The 23956-nt window shown below is 30.4% G+C and overlaps 1 protein-coding gene across 2 annotated transcripts in view; it reads left to right on the top strand.

Moving 5' to 3' along the window:
• The first annotated feature begins 5919 nt into the window (after positions 1 to 5919).
• Positions 5920 to 23956, top strand: part of LOC113399003 (C-Maf-inducing protein-like) — a 29421-nt gene continuing 11384 nt past the window's right edge. For both annotated transcript variants that reach the window (XM_026638006.2, XM_026638004.2), the window contains exons 1-2: positions 5920 to 7003; positions 22099 to 22332. In XM_026638006.2, coding sequence (XP_026493791.2) covers positions 6371 to 7003; positions 22099 to 22332 — 867 coding nt within the window. In that variant the 5' untranslated portion in view covers positions 5920 to 6370. The remainder of the gene's footprint in view (positions 7004 to 22098; positions 22333 to 23956) is intronic.

The following is a 23956-nucleotide window of genomic DNA, read 5'->3' as shown; positions in this document are numbered from 1 at the left end:
TGTCGTTATCGTATCGTATAACGGCTTATTATATTTACTTGCCTTTCAGGTTTTTGCAAGCCCATCACGGTACCAACCATTTATCAGCAGTAATACTGTTGTGTTCCAGTTTGAAGAGTGAGTGTGAGACAGTGTAACTACTGGCACAAAGGACAGTTATCTTAGTTAAAGGACATCTTAGTTTGTAGGTATGTAGTTTGGTGGTGCATTGGCGATGTAAAGAATGGTTAAAATTTCCACGGGTGGTGGTGTGGTGACCACTACCATCGAGTGGCCCATATACCCGCCTGTCCTGATTTAAAACATAATAATAATCTAGTGATGTAGTATCATCACATCGACGTAATATACATTTATTATAACAATTGTCTTGCTCAATTAAAGTATTTTTTCGTTCGATACCAACGCTTGAAATTTGACGAACCTTTACTTGTATTTGGAACAGTTTTTAATATAATTTTTATTATATTACAATTTAATATATTTAAGAATTGCAGCCATGGAATTATCTACATATGGCATTCATTTCATCGCGTTAGAAAGGCGCTACGTGATCAGTAGTGCGATTCTGCAAAAACTACGTTAGGATTATAAACAGTTTTCATTTCTGAACTCATGTCGATATGACCTTGAATTGAAAAATATTTGTTATTCCGTAACTATGTCATATCGTGTGAAGCGAAAACTGTGAAGTGAGATGGTAGTGCACTACTTTTATTGCAAAAATATTTTCGATTAAAAAATTCTAAAAAACTGAGGAGTTAAAAAGTCAATGACGTCATAATTCATCCAAAATATGTTATTTTATAGTTTAAAATAATTGGTAACGCAAATTCAGACACATTTTATTAATATCTGTCTGAACATAGACTACCTTTGCATGAAATTTTGTAAAAAAAAATTATCAATGTCAACAAAAATGTTTAATATGTCAAGCAAAATAATTAAATTTTATCATTAAACCAAGAATTTAATTGAATCGAAAGTTCTTTACTACTTTTAATTATTTCCGTTTGCTTTTATTATGAAACCCTGATGATGAAGTAAGTACCTATTTTTCTATATTTATTTTCTATGTTCGAAATTCAATAGAGCGAATGAATCCGATACAGTATAATTATATAATTTTTACGTTATATGGCCGCTACGCAGGTCATTAAATATATGCCTATGTAGATTTACTGTATTCTTTCAGTTTTAACCTATTTAGAATGCATCCTCAAGGTGCTACTGCTAAAAAATTGTCCTACATAATACACAACTACAAATTTACGTGATCACTTTATCCTAAATTGGTTGATTCAAATCAATTTTTAGACATTCAGTATAGTATGTGGAAGTCCCACATATGTATGTAATATTTCACCTTTTTTTATATGTTTAATATTATTTTTAATATTATTTTATTTATTTTAGGGATACCATTGATGCTGACAGCATACCAGCATGGCTGAAAAAATGTGAAAATAGAGGAACAGCATCTGGCACAGGAACATCAAATTTTTTAAAACATAATAATTTAGCCCTACTAATCTGCTCTGTGGATTTTAAAATTTCTACACAAAACGGTCTAAATTTCGATGAGGGAGGAAAATATGTTTGGGATTTGAAATGAAACATTAAAAAATATATACATATTGTTGTTTTATTATTTGTACAATACAGTTTTTGTATATAGATATACACATTATTATAGTCTTTATTTATTCCATTGTCGTTCAAATTAACAAAATATAAATATTACAGTTAGATATCTAGTTGTATATAAATAATTATAATATTTTGTTATATTATTGACATTTTTTTTTAAGTAGTGTAAAGTAATTGACATTTAAAAATTCATTACACTGAATTTAAATAAATAATTGAACTACAAACATTTCTAATTAGGTATCTATTCATTTAATTATATATTTTTATATTAATAACATAGTAGTGTAAGACAATAGTGTACGTTAACTAACATTTAACAATTTATTGTACATCGTTTAAATAAATAATTATATTATTCGCAATACCTAATCATTTACTATTTATAATAATTTATATTTTTCAAATAACTAGGCACTTATTTATCTTTTATTAACAACACTTTTAAATGCATTTTATCTGAATTTCTTATTTTGTCTTTACAAGTGTAGATTAGACATGACAGTATGCAGGAATCCAGTATCTTTTTCTTCAATTTTAAAAGAAGATTCAATTCAAGTATTTACTTATTGCTCCAAAATCTTTACCATGTAGCATCTATTTGTCTGTGTAGTTTGTCATGGTGTCTGGTTGTAGTAAACTATATCTGTTTACCCATTATTTATATTTTATATATATACCTGTATATATTCTAGTAAGATATTGTTGACTTTCATGGGTATTGATTGGTAGCTGTATCGTTATATAAATTTGCAATGCATCTGAAACAGAATTATAATAAATGGATATGTTAATTAGAAGAAACTAATTCCCTTGATATAAAAATCAGCAATTATATGTTAAAGAAAAATCTTTGTAAAATTGTAAACCTCAGATCAAGGCCTTAAAGTTTAATAAAGGTTATTGTTTTTCTATATTTTTTATATCCCATTAGAACTTCATTGACAATGAATTCTTATTCATTCGTTACTGCAAGATAAATATGATTTCATTTGCTTTAATGATTAATAGTATAATTTGCTTACTTATGTATACTTACGTTAAAAAACTCTTCCGAGTGATAATATCATACCACGGTAGCTTTATTTGGTCGTAGAACACGTTTTGAATAGATTACATAGATTTACAGTTTTCACTTGAGCCTTCCGCCACATTATATCAACTTTTAATTTGACGTATTAAGTCGAAGTTAGTTTCATTTTTTAAAATCGAAATCGTGTTTGAGAATCGCAATTAATGTCAAATAATACAGTTCTCATTGAAAATTAGTTCGTATTACTTACAATGTCACAAAGTGGCGCTAGTATATCTTTAATTTGAGTTTCTGAATACCAAATATAGTTTTCATTAAAAATTCCACATGTGGAATCGAAATATGAGTTTCAGAATCACCTAGCTGATCAGGTGTTAGAATTAATTACACGATTAATTGAGTGACTTTCATAGAATTTACATATTTATCTCCAACGGTAACGATAATAATCTAAAGCAAAGTGAACAAAAAATAAAACAAATATATATATATATATACTGCGTTTAATTCAAAATAACTCATTTTAAACGTTTTATCAGTTGTTATCACTAGACTATCTACTAGACTATCCATATTTCTTAATATGTTGTTGAACTTATATTGTATTTTTTTTTGCTTGAATATATGAATAATAATTAATTATATTTGAACATTAACCAACCCAATTAAACCCAACTACTGCCAATGTCCAATCTTATATATCTTTTTAGGGTACCGTAGCCAAATGGCAAACAACGGAACCCTTATTATGGATTCGTCATGTTTGTCTGTCTGTCTGTCCGTCCGTATGTCAGCCACTTTTTTCGGAAACTATAAGAAATGTACTGTTGAAACTCGGTAAGTAGATGTATTCTATAAACCGCATTAATCTTTTCACACAAAAATAGAAATAAAAAAAATTTAACTTTTGGGGGTTCCCCATACTTAAAACTAAAACTCAAAATATTTTTTTTTCATCACACCCATACGTGTGTCATCCTTGGATCTTTGGATACCCATCGTAACCTTTGGATAAGTCTTCAAAAATGATATTGAGGTGTCTAATATCACTTTTTCTTAACGGAATAGTTTGCGCGAGAGACACTTCCAAAGTGGTAAAATGAGTGTGCCCCATGTAACTTCTAAAATAAGAGAATAATAAAACTGTGATAAAATACATTACATGTCATAAATCATAAACCGCAATTTACCTTCCATTTAATCAAATCAAATAAAAAAAAAACATTTAATTTCATAAACTTAAACCTTATGCATAAACCGTGAACCATTATTTTCTATTAATAAATCTGTAACACCTATTACAGATTTTACCTATTAGCTTGTTTAGCTATCACAAGCCTATATGGGCTCGCATATAGTTAGATCTAAATTCCATTATTTAGGTGACTGTAATATTTACTTGTCAATAACTTAATTTATTAAAATACACTATTATTAAAACATCCATCAAAGTTACAACGAACTATAATAACTTTAATATTATGTTACTTGCTACTACGGAACTCTTCATGGGCGAGTCCGACTCGCATTTGGCCGCTTTTTTAGTTAGTTTTATCTCATAAACTACAAAAAAATAGGTTTGCGTAATTGTTTTTTTCACATACCTACTCGTACCGATTTTAAATTCTTAAGGCTACCGAAGCCCAAATAAAGTTCCATGAAGACTTTAGACACTAAGGATCAAAATAGTTTAAGTATAAGAAAATTGTTTATAACTCGTACGAGGTGGCGGTATACGATGTATTACTTTGGCGATTCAAAATTTACTTTTCTTTCCACAATAAATGTGCTGTTAAAATATTAAAAACTTTTGATAATTACACCAGACTTTATTACACTGTATTTAAATTTAGCGCCATTTTAAAAATTCGAAATGATTTTTTTTTCTCTATAGACCCCTACTCATATGGATATTGGAACTTCCTACCGCCTGACACCTACGTCAATAATGATACCCGCCGTGATGAAGTTCTTAATGCGTTTCTTAGCTTAAAGCGAGATAGGTATATATTTCATATATTAATAGAATTCTTACAGATTTAAATAGTTATTTTTACAATTTATGTAAATAAAATGGAATACAATTAATTCGTACCAAATACCGCCCCACGTTAATATATTATATTGTACATATGGGCACTCCGCCGCGCTGCCATCTGGTTTCAATGTATGTAACAAATCAAAACAAAACTATATCCATTCGCTGTGCTACCATCTGTTGTCAATATATGAAAAAAATCGAATAAAATTTATAATCTGTAAAGCGACATCTATCAGCTAATTTGGGACTTAATAATACATGAAATATTATTATCTAATCTTAGCAATAAAGTAAGTAAAATGTAGAATGTAATTGAAATTCATATTTTAGAATCAATCTTAGATAATACTAAGTTATATTTCTTATTTTGGAATGTAGAATGTATCAAGCAAGTCATTAACATTTTAATTAAGTTTTGGTTATGGCAATTATTAACTAATACTGTTTAAATAATTTAAAAATATAAATATGATCTATTTTTGTCATAAAAATTGTTTTAATAATTTTGAAATATAAATATGATTTCTTTTTGTCAAGAAATGTGTAAATTTAATTTGTCCGGTATATTTTTAATATAGATAGTGATAAATAATTAAGCTAATTACAATATATTTCGATTTTTAATTAAGATAAAAAATAATTTTATATTATTTTTTCTATTATTATAAGCCATTAATAGTTATTATATTTGTAACAAAACAAATATGGTCTTGTTGTTGATATAAAAAAGGATGTCGTAGACCGTAGTTTAGTTAGTAGAAGAGTAAGTTCAGGCGGGCATTCCTCGGACAATTGTAGAACTATTCAGACTATTAAATTTATTAATGCAAAAAGTGTTTTTCTGCAACATTAATCCCGGGGAGAATTATGGCGAATCGCCAACATACACGTACAGAATGTACTTCATAACTAATAAAATATAAAATAAATAAAAAGATATAATTGCAGAATTGCTATAGATGTATAAAATTATATAGTAACAAATTTATACTTTAAGAATGCCATCTAACGCGATGCTATCGTGGCACTGAGAATCAATCCCATTATCGTTAAGATAATATATGTAGTTGATATATCTATATACAGATGGAGCTAGTAGTCGCTTACACAGCTGCCGCACGAGGGCGTTGAGTCTCGATTTTCACATTTGCGCATGTTGAGTGAACGTCAATATAAACAAGAGAGAAGTCTACAACCGAGCCTGCTACATATATGTATAGCTTGATAACAGCGCCAGCCACTAGCCAGTAGTGCTCAGCTTGCGCACACTGCTTGAGTTATTCGAGGCCGTTTGTGTTACGTTTTGACGCATAAAATCCGTACAGTTTATGCGGGTAATGATCGATTCGCGTAATTTATTTTCACAAACGTTTAATTTTACCATAAGTACAGTGAAATAGCATTGTGAATATTGTATGATAGTGCCGTCAATGACATCGACCACATTAAGGTTTTAGATTAATTTCATCAGCTTCCCTGTCTATGGATAGTATTTATCATATGCTGATAAAATGTGAAAACCTTTTAACAGTTTTTATTGATTTAATCAATAATTGGGTTAGGAGTGATTGCTAGAGTGCAACAATTTATTTGTAAAGTGGAGCAGTCATGATCAACTATTTATTTTGCCTTTAATATATCTCGTGATGCCTTCCTATAGTCAAGAAATTAACGTGGATGTAAATTCGAATGATGATAATGCCTTCAAGGCAAAAATAAACGAAAACAAAAATGATCAAGTAAAATATATGGCTACGGACGTAGCTAACAACGGAGCGCCAGAAGGTCTTAACGCCGATCAAAGACTAGCTTTTGCATTGAGAGATTTTTTGGGACCTGCGAACATGGTTTTAGCCGACGACGGCCCATCTCCTTCTAGTATAGAACAGCCAATGCCTTTTATCGACGAAACTGTGGATACGGAAGATCTTATGCAGTCGGAAGAGGAACCGACCCAGAATCATGAAACTGACGAGGTTTTAAACAATGCAGCCTGCCGACTAAGGAGGTGGCGGGCGGCATCTAGGAAACTTCGACGACCACGCATTATCAACAATTTAAGTGCAGAAGATGAGTGTAATGGTGTTGTGAAAACGTTTAATGGTGGACATACGGATCTCGCAGACCGCTTGCGAAGCTTAGCCGCAGCAAGCAACATGTCTGCATCAGCTGGCGAGTTGCTCTCATTGGCGCCGCCACCTCCTGCAGCCACTGCACCGCCCTCTCCTGGGTGTTTACTTACACCTTCGTTAGCTGATCAAAGTTGTGCAGAATATTTTGTAAGTAAATAAAAAAAAATAGAATATTTAACCTCATATGACATAATGACTACGCAACAACATTAATAGATAAGGCGTACAATATATTTCATGTAGGTATCAATTACGTCTTATTTTAGGTAACCCTCAGGCCTCAATAAATATTGATCATTTTAATCTACCATCCGAATGTATATACATATTCTGATTAAAATTACAGCTATATATTTAATTTCTTGATTACATTCATATTTTTATGCTTCAATGTAAGCTATTGTGATAAAATATACATTTTATTAATCGTCCAGAACGCTCGTCTGCATGAACATCATATTATTGCGATAGTTCTCTTTGACGTCAAAAACGATATGCGTCGGCAAAAACTTTCACAAACATTTTACATTTATTACGTTTGCATTCTTTGTTTGATAAGAATTATAAGTGTTTATTTATTTTCCTCTTTTTTTTACTATAACGGGACATTTTACATCAATAACACTAATAAGTAATCATAAACTCTAAAAAAATGTATAGCTTATTATTAATATTATAAATATATCATTTACAATTATTAACGTGTGCATAAGATATATACAAAACAAGGTACTTTAGACTGTTGTTTACTAAACGGATTCGCTAACGAAAAAAAAACAATTACAGTATGAAGTATAGAATTTCTTAGAATGTTACAACCATTAGTCAAACAAAAATATAAATCAATGATTACGAATTTGGTTCGCATTTTCCTTTACCGCTAACAATTAACGCTTTCTTTGCGTCACCGATAACAATTGCAGGAACTAATGCATTGGATAATGTAATTTTCCATGGGCGATAAGTGTCGTTAATACATAGACCTTTTTTCTCAGCAATTGATAAGTTTATTCGATTTGGACAGTTTTATTCACAGTTGAAGAGGCTCAGAATATTTATCAAATAAATCAAGTTCCTTGACGTCATCAGCGCTGCTGGTCGTCGGTTAAAATAAATCTTCAATGTTATTGAATACATATGTATTTCAATATGAATTTAGTTAGGCCGAAATGTTCGTTTAATTATGTTTCTATGTATACAAAATTAGATTATAAGAGTCAAAAATATAATTAGTGTTTTATTCCTAACATATTTTTATTACAATGTAATAGGTACAGACATACATACGTATGTGCGTTATATTATATTTTGTTCGATAACAACCGAAATATCATACGATGTTCATATTTATTAACTTTAGCCATTATCTAATGCTAAATTTGTATGTAAACAATTTATTTCTTGTCGCCAATTGCCATACACAACAATCTTGTTAATTTGGTTTTACTAAAAGTCGCCACCGGCTTATTCTTTCTAATAGAATTTGGAAATTGTTAACGATTGTTGAAATATGAGAATTGTTTGCGATGTATTTAGTAAACTGCTATAAATCTACAACCATTTTCGGTAGACAATCACAAATAAACTTATTTTATTAATGATATATATTATACTTCCATAATGGTAATGGGTGATTAACTTATTTCAATGCATAGCTTAAACTTTAAGGTACTAGTTTTACCCGTACAGTTTCACCCGCGTGTTGATGCAGATGGAGCCATCGGGTTTTACGTACCGTATGTTCTCCGTACCCCTGCCAACGGGTATGCCAAAATCATTTTGATTGGCTAAGCAGTTAAGACATGAAAGCTTAAAAAACAAATAAACAAACTTACTTTTGAATTTATAATGATGGACATAAAAACAAAAATAATTACCAAAATTTCGAAACCGCATGAAGGACGGATTTTGCATTTCAAAACATGGTGTTACAAGTTTATTTTATTACTTCTCGTGTTTATACAATGTTATATCCCTATTTCTGTCATAATAATCAATACATCACGACTTTACCATTTAGTTTTAGACTTCAGCTTAAGTTCATTCACTTTTCATAACACCCTGAAGGGATCTTCGCACCTCTAAACGAAGTAGGTGTTTTTTTCTAATAAGTTTAAAACTTTTTTGCATTACCTCAAAGATATGCTAAATAATATAAGTAAAATGCAAGCAGATAACGAAGTTGCCCGTAGTTTAGTTTCATTAAAACAACACGCGTTCACTTCGTGGGGACCACGTACGAAGTCATGTTCATTGATTCGTTCCATTGGATTCATGATAAACTTTTTCTTCGTTCAAACATTATAGTCCACGTGCATAATAGTATAACCTAATAATTGTAATTAAATAGTAATTGGTTCTATTTTAGTATAGCCGTTCTTGAGGTATCACTTTTTTACGCATTTTTATTTTTACTAATGATATTACTATAACTTAGATCTAAGGTTAGTTATAACAATAATTTATTTCTTTCCACAATTTGAAAGTTAAGACCCCTCTTAGTTAGTAAACACTTGTCTAGTTACTTACCTATATTATAATATTATAAATACGAAATTCATTCTATCTGTCTGTTGCTCTTTCACGGCCAATTCACCGAACGCAATTTGATGAAATTTTGGTGTGAGACTAGCTTGAACTCCAATAAAGGACATAGGCTAAAACGCGACCGAAGCCGCAGTTGATAACCAGTTTTTAATATATTAGCTAAAATTTATCAAATTAATACTTCAGAGTTGATTTGATTTGAATAATAAAATAAAAATAATATTGTGAGGTTTTCCCTGGTCCGAATCCCAGATGCACCATAAAGACTTATTGGGTTTTTCTGTCGAGAATATCTCGGTCGCAACGCGAAATTGGGATGTTGGTAATTCCGTGCCTCGGAAATTTGGTCCTGCGGCGGATCTCGTATCAGATAATTCATCCTATTCGACCGACTTTGAGATTAAAGAGAGACTCTAATTTAAGTGTCTACTTGTGCATAATATCTCCCACATTTGATTTTATTTTATTAGGCACAGTAACAGAGAACAGAATAAAACAATTTTAATCCGCATTATAGCATAATGCCTTAGTCTTGAGACTAGCATTCGTGACCGAAATACCGTTAGGACAACATTATTATATATATTGCTAACTAATTATGTATGGTTAAGTCCACCTCGTTAAACTGTTTCTGATTTTTTCGTTGTGACACATAGGTCAGTGAGTCATCAGTCGGTATGTTACGACAGCCAAGTGACACAGTATAAGTAGACAGACCGAGTCATCTAATAATACTTACAATTCTGGTGTAGAAAGTTTGACATACTTAATGTAGCACAAAAAGATAAGCTAAACATGATAAAAGAAACATGTAATGTACAGACAGTGACAACATTATATTCGAAAAAGGAAAAGGAAGGGAACGTTTGGTGGTAGGGCTTTGTGAGAGCCCGTCTGGGTAGGTACCACCCACTCATCAGATATTCTACCGCCAAACAACAGTACTCAGTATTGTTGTGTTCCGGTTTGAAGGAACAAGGCACATAACATCTTAGTTTAGTGCGGTTGGTGGCGCATTGGCGATCTAAGTAGTGGTTAATATTTCTTACAGCGCCATTATCTATGGGCGGTGGTGACCACTTACCATCAGGTGACCCATATGCTCGTCCGCCAAACTATGCCATAAAAAAGAAGAACATAATAATGTGTAATTAAAAATAAATATACTCATACAAATACTCTTAAATTACTTAAAATGCATTAATAAAAAACTAACATAAATAGACTTCATTTATAAATTCAATTATTGAAATATTTAAACATTTCTATTTAACTTAGAATTATCGAAATAGCAACAAAGACAAGTAATCTATTAGTATCATAATTAACAAAACGAAACAACGACCGCTCTTACGCCGACCCGCATTCGCCTAGAGTAATTGTATTTATAATGTAGCATGTAATTAATGTTAAAGTGCGAATGAGAAGTCCGAGCGATATCTGCAAAGTATGAGCAGGCAGACACTATTGCGACATCTTACTGAAATTTTCAAGATGCAAAGTGAATTAAAAACTATTTTATAAAAGTTAAAACAATTAAGCGTGTCAATACGGCGTTAATTAAGAGTGGCTATGAAATCAAGAGGACTGAGTCCAAACTTACCTTTATTTTGTACTATTATCATGCTGTATGGACCTACTTATTAAAAGTAAATGTTATCGTAATACTTCATGTAAGATTTGTATCTGCAGTTTAACGTCAGCGAGTTTCTATTTTCTGAAAGAGGGCTCCGTTATGGTTCGATAAGCTATTCGGGTCGATTGAAGCGAGACTCGTACCTCATGCCCTCATGACCCAAATTTTAGGACTGACGTCATCAACAGGAAGACATTTGTGGGTAATCAGTACAGCGACCCCTTCTGACCGCATCTCTGTACTACAAACGTTGAATCGGAAATGCAAATATTACGTAACATATCTTTGAATAGAAGCTACTTTTATGCACACATTAGGCTCGTATACTTTTCATTTCCAATTATCGTGATTTATTTTTAATGAAACATAAGAATATTTTATACATATACCTACTTCGAAAGTGACGTTAGCATTGTATCGTTCGGTTTTTCTTGAAACAAAGGCCGTTGTTTGAGAAAGCAGTGACGAAGCTATAAAAATACTTTAACTAAGTTATGAATGTGAAAACTTCAAGGTTTTTCACGGATTTATAGATTTTTTATTTTTCGTTTCATTGTCAATTTGTAACGCTAAAAGTAAACCTTTCTTTCCATCAAATATATTAAAAGTAATATATTAATAATTTGTCTTTTTCAGAAGATGAAAGTTGAACCGCAGAAGTTACTATCTACATACATGTAATTTACAATTATTGAAATTTTTTTTTAATGTTCTATTCTAATGTTATGTTTTTAGTAATTCAGGAGCTTAATTAAACGCGAACCAAAAATCAAATTCTTGAGGCTTAGTGAACGAACTATCATGAATTCTACAATGCGAGTAACATTGTCACAAGTCATTGGAATACCAATAGTACCTAAATCTTTTCTCTTAAGATAAGTTATTCTTTTTTTATCCTGTGACTTCAGCCTTTAGTCATCATGTAACAAATTAATTTCATGCGTATCTTCAGCAACATCATCGAATTATAAATATTAAGTAATCCACGATTTATGGTTATTATATCCAAACTTCAGTTTGTTATTTGTAAATCGGATTTATAAGGACTTTAACAGTTTCATTGTTCGAGCTTTCTATTAACTATGTCTTGTTACTATGCGAATTTTATTCGGAATTCAACTTACAGAATCTGTTTTGACAGACTAGAACAGAATTATTTTAATTATCTTTTTTTTGACATTAAACGACACAACGACTTTTAAAAATACATCTATTTGAATCTGGGCGCTCACCATAAAAATATTCTTCGTTTAGAAAAAAATTATGTCCCACTTTTTATAATGCAAACCCTAACTACCTGAAGAATATATTCAACTGAGATATGTTTAAGTACTTTTCCTCGCCCAAAAATACATTATTTGTAATTGCGTTCAAAACTGAAAAAAATTAAAACGTCACTAACTCATCGACCCCTTTACATTTATTGACCTGGCAATACTAAATAACTTTTTTATTTTTATTACCACGTCTTTTGTTTTTTATGTTTTGTTGTAACAATTTGTATTATTATTTTGACTTACGTACTTTTTTGACGTAGGTACTTATTGTAATGGCATGACTTTCTCAATAAATAACGTTAACGTGACCAGAAAGTGAAGATACACAACGTCTGCTCTCGTCTCTATTACGTAAATCTCACTACATTCTTACGTCAACGGTATTCAGCACCCCTGAATTTAATTTAAGTTTATTTTTCACTCGTTACGCGAGGACGAAGATCTTACGTTTTTCTGGTTGTATAAAATTAGCTAATTTATTCTACAACAATTCAATTGTTTTTTTGTATTGATCATACATTGAAATTATAATATGATAAAATAACAATATAATATTTATATGAGTATTAAAACTAAAGCTTCTGATACCGCAAACATAAATAGGTACATACGTTATCCCTGGTTTCTGAACGTACGTATGTTCAACTCGATACAACACTATAAACAATGTTAAAATTTTATGGGGAATAAACTCATTGAAAAAAAAAAACATTAAAAACTGGCAGCGATCAAAACTAAAAACCAAATTTAAATTCTGGATTTAAAAGTCTTTGTAGTCTTGGGCATAATATATATTTGTTATAAGCTTTCACTTTCCGTGTACGTATTAATTCGTCCAGTTGCCGCCATTAAGCCAATTTACATTACACTTTAAATAATAATAAATTAAATATTTAATAAGACATTTAATAAACAATCGCTATGCAATTTCGGTTAACACGATACTCTGACGGGTTTCAGACTTTTAATTAACTATAACTAACGAGACATCGTATTTTAAAATCTATCATGTAAGTTACAAACAGACACACATACCATAGAAACACCTTGCCGTATTTTTTGTATCAGAAAAAAGGGTAACTACCAAACTCTAGGTTTTCTCCTACAAACCGACGGCAAGCAACTTTGAAATATAATAGCATCCGATCATTTAAATCATATGATTGAATAAATTTTCAATATGTTCGATAATATACCTAATATCGTCCGATTAAAAATATACATTAAACCTACGTTCATAATATTATAGAAAAAACCATGATATATTTTTATATTGACAAACAAGTTTATATCACGTATTTATAATTTTATTAAACCACGATAAAATAACAAATTATAAATTTATATTAATTTTAACTTCAGTGTCAATGAACGTGTTCGACCCCGTCGGTTAAAGTAATTATTATGGTTACCCAAAAAACAGTAACAGTTTTCTTTTCAGTCTTTTTTATTGCGGTCTTATTGTATTATTTTGTTGTAAAGTGTTTACAATAAACCCTTCATAGGTGAATGACTCGTCCATGTATTCTGTTCGACCTATCAGATTTCTGAGTTAGATTTGGATGCCTTCCAATTAGGTTACGCCGTAATTTTACATATGTCATCACTCCTCCGCCTCAAATATATCTATCTAAAAGAATATCTATCTTTGTAATAACCCTGATCTTCATCAACGGTGTCATTAATAAGATTTAAGAACTCACTTAGTTCTTATCCGTGATTATGTTGAAAACCGACTTATGGCTGTAATTTATTTTAAGTTGTTATAAAGCATTTCTAATTTATTTTGATAGGTATGTCATTTCCTGATAATTACGATCGTGTTTCGATTTTCGTGTTTGTTTTAACTGGAATCGTGTTTGTTTTAAATAAATCTTATTATTCATTAAAAGGGTACTTTTTAGAAAAAAAAACGCTTCGATTTAGGCTCGGGTTCCATCACAGGACACTAATTATTGTAAAAAACAGCATTGTAAATCTGTTTATTTGAAAAGAGCAAATATGCGAGTTTCATGCCATTTCTTCTCGCTGGAGACTGCTTTTCGAAACGGTGGAAGTATTTTCATATCGATAAATCAAAAGCGCTTCATTGTGAAGTTCACTTGAATAAAATTGATTTGATTTGATTTGATTTGGACCTCTGCTAAGTGATAGTCACCTCGAACTGTCACCATATAAAATTCTCCTTTAGTGTAAAATAAGCAAAACTGTTCCTGCATCCCTGACGTAATTCTTTTCGTCGTACGTACAATTTCTGTTTATATTTAATTTTGATACAATTATTACTCATCGTTTACTTAACTTTAAGCGTTGTTTATCCATGATTATTCGAATATGATTGTCTATACTTTATTACAGTATAATAATTGTATCGTATGTATGTCTTTTTGTTATGCACGCTTCTGCTCACTAGTAATTTTCAAATCCTTTTGACCAAAACCTGAAAGGTTGAAACCGCTAAAAGCTAACTGCAAAAGGCGAATAATAATTTATATACATGAATCAATTCATGGTAAGTTACAAAAATGTAAAGGATAATAGTAATGTTGTATCTAAATAAAAGGTAATTAAATTGTGAGCAACAGTGGATCCCTCCTAAAATTACAAAGAACTGTTGCTTACATACATATACAAATAAAGAAAGATACACGGACAGTACTTCTAAATTTGATAACCTACTTTAGTATATTAAATAACAAGCATATACCTACAGCTCTACCACAGCAACACTAAACTATACTTTAGCTTATTACGGAATCCTCATTTCGTGTCTATTAGTATTTAGTGTACATGTTATTTACGGGTTGATTGTTACCTTAGTACTACATGGCGTTATGTCAAATCTTTGTAATATTTCTAAATTGTTATTGCGCAAGTTTCGCTATTTGCTTCATAAAGTGCTATATAGATTTATTTAAATTCATTAGGACAACCAACAGTAGATACAATATTATATCGAAATAAAAAAACATTTCAAAATTATCTAGGCAAAAGTTAAGCAATAATTAGAGATAAGAAGTTATAATACTTTTTTTAACTACAGTAAAGACTATTAATGAATAGATTTACGTTGTAAGGTGTTTGAACTATGTAAACCGTATGATAGGTAAGAGACCTCGAACTTTATTTCAAATTCTATAGAGTTCATTTTTACATTAAATAGAAATATGGATCATGATGGAACTTTATATATGTGTTGCCCAATCTCTTCGAAATTAGACGTATCTTCTTAATTATTAAAAATTATAATGAAATAAAATTATTATAACAAAAAAATTATATAAAGATATACATAACTTTATACAAAAAATATAACCTCCCATAAATCGATTGGGATTGGTTGTTAATACACCTAGAATTAAGTTAAAGTTTATTTCAAAATACTACAATGAGATGATTGAAATGTTGACTGGTTTTGGTTTTGAAAAAATATAACCTAAAGATCATCAAAATTCGAATCCATTCAGTAGCATACGCGCGAAAGCAATACAAACAGCTGATAGACTTTCGTTTATAATATGTATCGATAATACATCGATTATCAACGCAAAAAGTCACCAAGCCCTTCCGATAAACGATGTCGAGAGAGACAAAGAATAAATTATTGCTAAATATCATAATTTAATTACTTAATTTTCTATTTAATAATATCTTCCTGTAAGTTTGAATCACAAGGTCGCTACTGACGTCAACACAGACGTTTTGTTTGCGTGTGGTAGTGTGTAGCATTTATGTCAATTTCATTTTGGATAAACATGGCCACACCTTCACGAGTACATTAACTAATTGCAAGACTATTATATTTAACAAAAGTTCACTTTATCTATCACTCAAAAAGTAACATCTTTGTTTTGTTTCCTTTATTTATTCATTGTCTTTACATCTTTTTAAGATTATATAAAAAATCAAATGTGATCGAACCACTCGGACCGACTGAGCATGCTATAAGTATGTAGTATAAAACGATTCTTTTGTTGCGCATTTGAATTTAATGTACCTTACCGCGGATAACGTGTGACAAAATTCATTATACGTACACAGTAAGTAACACATTACATTTTACTGGTTGATCAACATGAGAATTTTAAATACGTTAATACAACGTCATACTAAATTCTTTTGGTATTCGGTAAATCCCATAATACACCGGGAAAGTCCGGTAAAATAATTTGAAGAGGATAAGGTCACAAATTCTTTTTTAATAGCAGTATAATGTGCGACTACATTGTTGTAAATATTGAAATATTTTATATACAACCCTAATCACTAATACATAATGTATTAAAAGTGATCCAGTATCTTGTGTATGATGCGTGTCAGACAGATATTTACTCCGATAGCTTCTAACAATAATAAACATTTTATAAACAGATATTACACATTGAATGTTTTGTTAAAATTGTAACGAAAGATCATTACAACAATGCATTATTAAATGCATACATAGCAGTCAAATACCTAATCCTACTTTTAGCCGTAGTCGGGTACAAAATGATACAAATTTATGCTTCGTAATAAATAAAAATAGAAATAGTCATTTGATATAAAATTATATTTACATAACATATATCATAAAGTATGTAAAATATTAATAAAAAACAAATTCATACTGCGTATAAATTATACAAGATAAAACTTTATCATAAAAATTATGTTTTATTACTAAATACAAGTGAATGGCTATTATATTTACAGTTCTCAGTAGCAACTACTAACGTCATTGGAAGATCCAGTTTTGCTTTTATACATTACAATACCTACATACGTGATCAAGTGTTCTGGATTTAGACTGACATTTCATAAATTACGAATTATAAATAGAAAATAATACAATATTATAAATTATAAGTATAATTGATGGGTCGAATTTGGGAATACGAATGTTCGTTAAAATTTCTTTTAAGCGCTCTATATCTTGACTTGAATAAATATTTATAAAGTAAAGTAAAGTAGCATAACTGTCTGTAAATGTCCCACCGCTGGGCAAAGGCTAAGGTGTTAATTGTTAATATACTTGATTGTACACCACAAACACAACATATAGAAATCTTAGGAAAAACCACAAATAAAAAACATATAAATAATTCTAAAATATACAAATATTTGATGTGTTGTACAACGGGTGAACTTATGGCTAATTAGCCATCTCTTCCAGACAACCCAAGGCTTCCTTTTTTTGATGTGGGAATATTACCGTAAATAAAACTCGACACAAATATATCATTAAAAAAAAATTAAAGATTAATTATTTATCATGATTCTACCGAGATTGTTTCCGTCTACGAATAGACAGCGAAAATAAACAAATCAAGAAGCTCATTTTTCACTCACTGCTCGCTCACCTTATTTTTTTAAGGCATCTGTTATCAAAGTAATGGCCAGCAACGCCCATAAATGTAATGTATGGGAACTAAAATGTTACGACCCTTGTGCCTTTAGTAACACTGGTTCACTGATCCTTTAAACTGGATTACAACAATACAAATACTTGCTGCTTAGCGGTAGATTATATGATGACTTGGCCTAGGAACCTACCTAAATATATAATAAGTAGAACTTTACATATTTTTCCATTATAAATAAAACTAAAGGTAACATTTCGTGGGGCATATGTGGGCCGGCAAGTTTCTTTAAGCAACTACTAGTAATAATAACTGGCAATTTTATTATTACTAACTACCTGAATATGCTTCCATCTAAAGTCAATACAATTAGACTATTAGAAAAGTCAGACCAGTCTTGAATCATTTTTTAATGGAAATAATTGGACAACACATTCCTTATTTTAGCGGGATATTCTATAACGTACAGAATACGTCGTACGCCAATTATAAAACGAGCTTTCGGCACAAGTATTGTATAAAAATTTAAAAGCCTTTAAGATTCAATATTTATAGGAATTCACAAAACAAGAAAACTGTTATGAAAAGTGAATTTAATGAAAACCTAAACCGGTTCAGTACATAATTACGGGTCAGATGAAATTAGTTAGCTGGCGAGACTGAGGAACAAACGTAAACACATTAACACGCGCCCGAGAAAACAAACATTATTTAAAAAACAAACTGTGCTATAAGATCAGCGAGATAAGTTTTACTTGTATAAAATATAAGTATTATTTTAGCCTTACTAAAAACGTCGTATAACACATTTCTTATTCCGAATCATAAATCTAATGACAGAAAGTCTTTATTCTCTATCACTCTATTCCAACCATAAGAGGAAAAAAGCCATATAACCATTTGACAGCAAATTGACGCGATATCATTGGTCGAGAGCTTGATTAATCTATAGTATTCATTATGGATTTGCGAAAATGTGACGTTTCGAACGTCCACGAAATAGTTATCGGAATTTTTGAATTCAAATTATCGTGGATATAAGTAGTTAAGTGTAATAGTGTTGTATTATAAATAAAGATATATTAATCATAAACTCTTAATAGTGCAAAATATAGCTGAGTTATTAGCAAGTCGCATAGAATACGTAAGTCTAAGGTTTATTTATCTTTATTCCTTATTCGATTGGAATATTCTATAATTTAGTATACATCGTACATAATAAAGACTGCATATGAGTATAATAAGAAAAAAATATAATATCTTAACTACTAATTCACATGATATGAAGCTTTTGTAGTGTGATGACCATAATATATAGTTATTTTACTATGATATACTAATCGAAATGAAAATTTTCTAGCCAGATACATCTAGCCTACATACATCTAAGAATGATAAGAATAAAACCATAATCGTTACTACTACGGATTAGTCATAAAAATACCTTTTTTTATGAGTTATCGTTCTGTTTTCATGTTTTGGGGAACTAAAAATAACAATTTCGTTTAATAATATCAAGCACTGGCAATATTATTATTTAGTCTGAAGCGATAGGAGGCCAACTGTTTGGCGTGATTCTATTTATAGATTTTCAATGTTATTAGGTATTATTCTATAGAATATTTCTTAAATTTATTTAAGGTCAACCGAACCGCAAAGAGGGCTATACTTGGAGTATCCCTACGAGATCGAATCATATATGATGAAATCAGAATCAATGAACGATCACCGAACTGAAATAACAGTGGGCGGGGCACTTCCCGTGGATCCCGGGCTGGTGATGGCAAGAATTGGCTTATATTGAGTGCCAGTATATTTGGACAATTAAAAAAAAATACTTTTTAATATTTAACAGACAACATTTATTAAAATTCACAAATGACTAATGATTCAAATATATGAATCTGCAAGCAGCTCTTTACTGGTAAAGAATGTGTATAATAATTAATATCGTATATACAAGTATGGTAAGAAACATTAATTAAAATAAAATGTAACGGCCTATCAATATCCCAATGTTGAACCTGGGCTTGGAGCTTATTCAAACTGCTCCAATACGGATTGGTTACACGTGTGGCAGAATCTTAATGCGGAAGTGAGAAATATAAATCACGTCTAAAATCCTTAGAATATAATATTCATACCTATATAAAACCATATATTAATAAACAACGACCTACTGATCTAAAAAGGTACTTACAATAAACTGTTCATAGATAAAAAAGGGCATTATTTGATTAATTTTTAATTACATTTTGGTTTCTGCCAAGCTTTTAAAATATTAATTAAAAATTTATCGAATACACGATGACAATAATAATTAAGTTTATGTACCTTGTTATATTTAGAGCATTTATCTAATGTCGTTTAATGAAATTCATTAATTACTAAATTGTATTATAAAATCATTTATTTATCTTTATATATTGAATTATTGAGGACTCTAATTTAATTTCTTCTAAGTAAAAAAAAAACATGTACTTTCTAACTAAACTTCACATGTTTATGTAGCATTATAAAATTAATTACCTACTAGACTTGACAAGTCTACAATCTCCCAAAGGAATAAATGGTAAATAGTAAAGTTAACAAGAGTGTGATGAGCCGGTACGTGGCACTAGTAGATATTTTCAAAAATGCTATCTGTTGTTTGGTTGTGTATCGTGGGATAGAGAGCTGCAAGTTTTGGAGGCTCCTTTTTAAAATATTTTTTCGGGCGATAACGTTTTCTTTCTCCTAAATATAGCCCTTTACGACGCTTTTGGTATTTTTATTTTCAAGTAATTCAGTTTGGTTCAACTAAAAATAAAAAAGAACGCTCGAGGAAGTTTAGGTCAAAATTATATATATTTAAATGCTAATAATGCTATAAATTATGTTGTACACAATATTTCTTTGTAATAAAAACTTACGGTATGTCCGTAAGTTTTCAATATATTTACAACATTTTCATAAATATTGAAATTTAGACTATGTTTAGGTACAGGAGAAATATATTATTTCGTTTTATGAATAAAATTTACAACATCACAATTTAGATAATGGTGATTTTATTGTATTCAAGAACGATTTACTTAACAGTACATTTATATATACAAAGTAAGTATATTTATATTTGTATATTAAGCAACGTTTGAGATTGCTTTCTTAATATTTCATTGTCATTATTAAACTTACGCAAACAACCGAGTCATCTTCATCACGTTTAGATATATACATTTTTCACTTTATTTTGAAACACTACATTGTTCATAAAAAGTAGATCATTTATCTCATATTTTCTTTTACAGTGCGACCTACAAACCGATATAGAAAGTATGTTTACAATTTACATCAAGTTTTTATCGTTCGTATCTTTAATATTATCAACATTAACAATAAGGAAAAAATATATGTTTAACGAATTAAAACGTCGACTTTAGTTTACTGCACTGTATATTCCGTTTTGAATTACTTTAATATCCTTTCAGCACGTGTTGTTTTTCCTCAAGGAACCTTTAACGTAAATACACTAAAATTTAGGATATTTTAAAGGTATTGTTACGTTAGCGACCCTAGGCAAGGTTGGATGCGACCACGGCTACACTCTGGGCATTACTTTGTCTGAGTATTAAAATGAATTAAATAAGCTGCTTACCTATATCAGGATAAATCATTATTAAGTAGTTAGTTAAGATTTTATTTTTTTTTCGTACTTTTCAGTACGCAATTCTCACAGTAATAGGGTTTTATGTTTTAAGAAACATTATGAAATCTTTATTTACAAAAGTAAATCTAATAAAATTAATTGGAACTCTGATTCCCTTAACTAGGAAAGTATGCTTTAGCCTTCCTAAGCAGTGTTTCATTATATTGACACTATACGAGGGAACTTATTTTTACACGCTTTTGTGCGTACGTGCGTTCGTGCGTGCGCGCACATTCAAATGTTGTTGTCAATTAGGTATGTGTTAATGATTTTTTTCTGCATAATTTTAGTCCATGTCTGTTTATATTAGTATTTTTGACTATTTTATAAATCTATACAACAAATAGATCTTACATAGAGTCTATATAAGAGGGGCTTAAATAATAAAATTGTCAACTAGAGATATTTGTTTGATTTTAAGCAGGGCAATAGATTAAACTTATTTTTTTACATTAATGTCGTAATCGTTAAGTATATTTAATCAGTCATATTACACTTTAAATAACTGACACTCAATTAGTAAACTAATCTAAAATAGTCTGGTTTAACCTTCTTATAATCGCCTACTTAACTACTAAATCTATATGATTTTAAATTTTAAAATATATATATTTTTCGACGGTTATACAATATTTTTTACATTTAGTAATGCATTATACTGACTAAATGTAACTATTATATAATATCAAATGTAGCAACGACTAATATATTTACCGTTTACATGTATTGAAATAATTATTTTTCGCAAACAGGGATCCAGTCCAGAATGTTGCGCTGACAGCAGCGGCTTTAAAAGCAACAATACAGCAGGAGTCCCGTTACCGCCGCCCGGACCACGATATAAGCTGGCGACGGAAGGAGCCCTCAGAGTCTGCTGCTTCCAGCACACTAGAACTGTTGTAGACAAGATACTGGGTGCTAAATTTTTCAGAAGATGGGAAACTCATATTCTCTCGCTCCTAGAAGATCACGTCGTGTCGAAAACTGTAAGTAAATTAGGAAAGTATTCGTTTAGCTTTTCTGAATGAAATAAACAATATCTTCACGTGTTTCTAATTTTAGCGCCATTCGCATATTTCGTCCGTCAAAAACAGCAGTCCGTTTTTTTTTATTATGAATAATGAAATGAGACGTTCGAAGAATAAATAACTTATCACCTGGAATTTGATATTTAAATAACTTCTGATATGTATGTATGCATATGTCCCAGCTGTATCAATTTAAACAAACGTCAATCTAGTACATTATTCATCGTTGCGTGTGTTTTTATACGAGTTAAATACATTTAATTTAGATGTTTTCGGTTCATAGTTACGAAACACAAATTATATGTGTAACTTTGAATATTATGTTAAAATCTCAAGGAATTTATTTGTATATAACCTTGAATAAATCTCGTCAATTACTAGAAGCACTTTATTAACTCTTATCTCCAAGTAGTGTTGTGTGAGTACCTACGCTCAGCTCAATTGCAGTTACGGCACTTAGGCGCATTTGTTTTCATTGTAACATTTTAACGTTAAAACGTAAAAATCTAAATTTATGTTAAAATTATTATTATGTACATGTATGTTGTGAATGACGTTTGATATTTAAATTAAACAATTGTTTTTTTATCGTGAATTCAATGAGGTCAACGAGCAGATAACGAAACGCTCGTGCGTCGTCATGTCCTATGGGCAATGTCTAGTTTAAATACAAATTGCTTGATCGTATGCGATATTATATACAGTTGTATTGAATATATTATGTACAAAATATAAATCACTGCCCATTGCGATAATATTTGCAGACATAAACAGAAATGAAATAAATATTTATTTATTTATATATTTCTAAGCCTGGGTTGATATTTTTTTACCAGTCGACCCTGCTTTTAAATTCCCACTTACGATTAGAGTTGTAAAATTTCCATATAAAATCATAAGTTTTTTTTTAAATAAAGCTATAAGTATGTATAAAATATAGCTTAGTATCAGGTGGCACATTTGCCCGTACACCTTAATATATCATTAAAAAAATAAATTCGATGGTATTTTTCCAATGATATTGTCTTTTTGTTCTTTTAATTCTGCCCACATTGTATATCAGATCCTTATAGATGGATTATATATCCTTATGGATTTGAAATGTTTATTAATAAGAAATTATATTATTTTAATATTTTAGATAATATAGTCGAATAAATTATTACAAAAGTCATGGTTCGGTAGAAATAATCAGTTGAAGGTGAACTACGTAGACAGGGTATTAAAGGCCAACCGCGCTGATCAGAACGCCGGCCAACGAAAGTCCACCGAGAATGATGAGCATGATTCTGACGTCATGGACAACCTCGTGTCTTGGGCCCGCGTCCCGTCGGCCGTTGCTCTGCAACGTCAGACAAATAACGTACCCGCGACCTCGGCTGCCCCAATACTCATTATTGAGGCGCCCTATTTGACGACTCACATTCAAAATCTTTGCATACATAAATGACGCAATTATTATTATAGTAACTAATTCCGACGTGTGAACATATCTTTGTATTGGATTTATAAATCGATTACTCATTCACCATCATCTTTTTGTTAATCTCCATTCATCATCGTTAATAATGAATGGGCAACG

This window comes from Vanessa tameamea, chromosome 2 (assembly GCF_037043105.1).
Source record: "Vanessa tameamea isolate UH-Manoa-2023 chromosome 2, ilVanTame1 primary haplotype, whole genome shotgun sequence".
In the NCBI taxonomy this organism is placed as follows: Eukaryota; Metazoa; Arthropoda; class Insecta; order Lepidoptera; family Nymphalidae; genus Vanessa; species Vanessa tameamea.
This window is presented reverse-complemented; position numbering and strand designations above follow the sequence as displayed.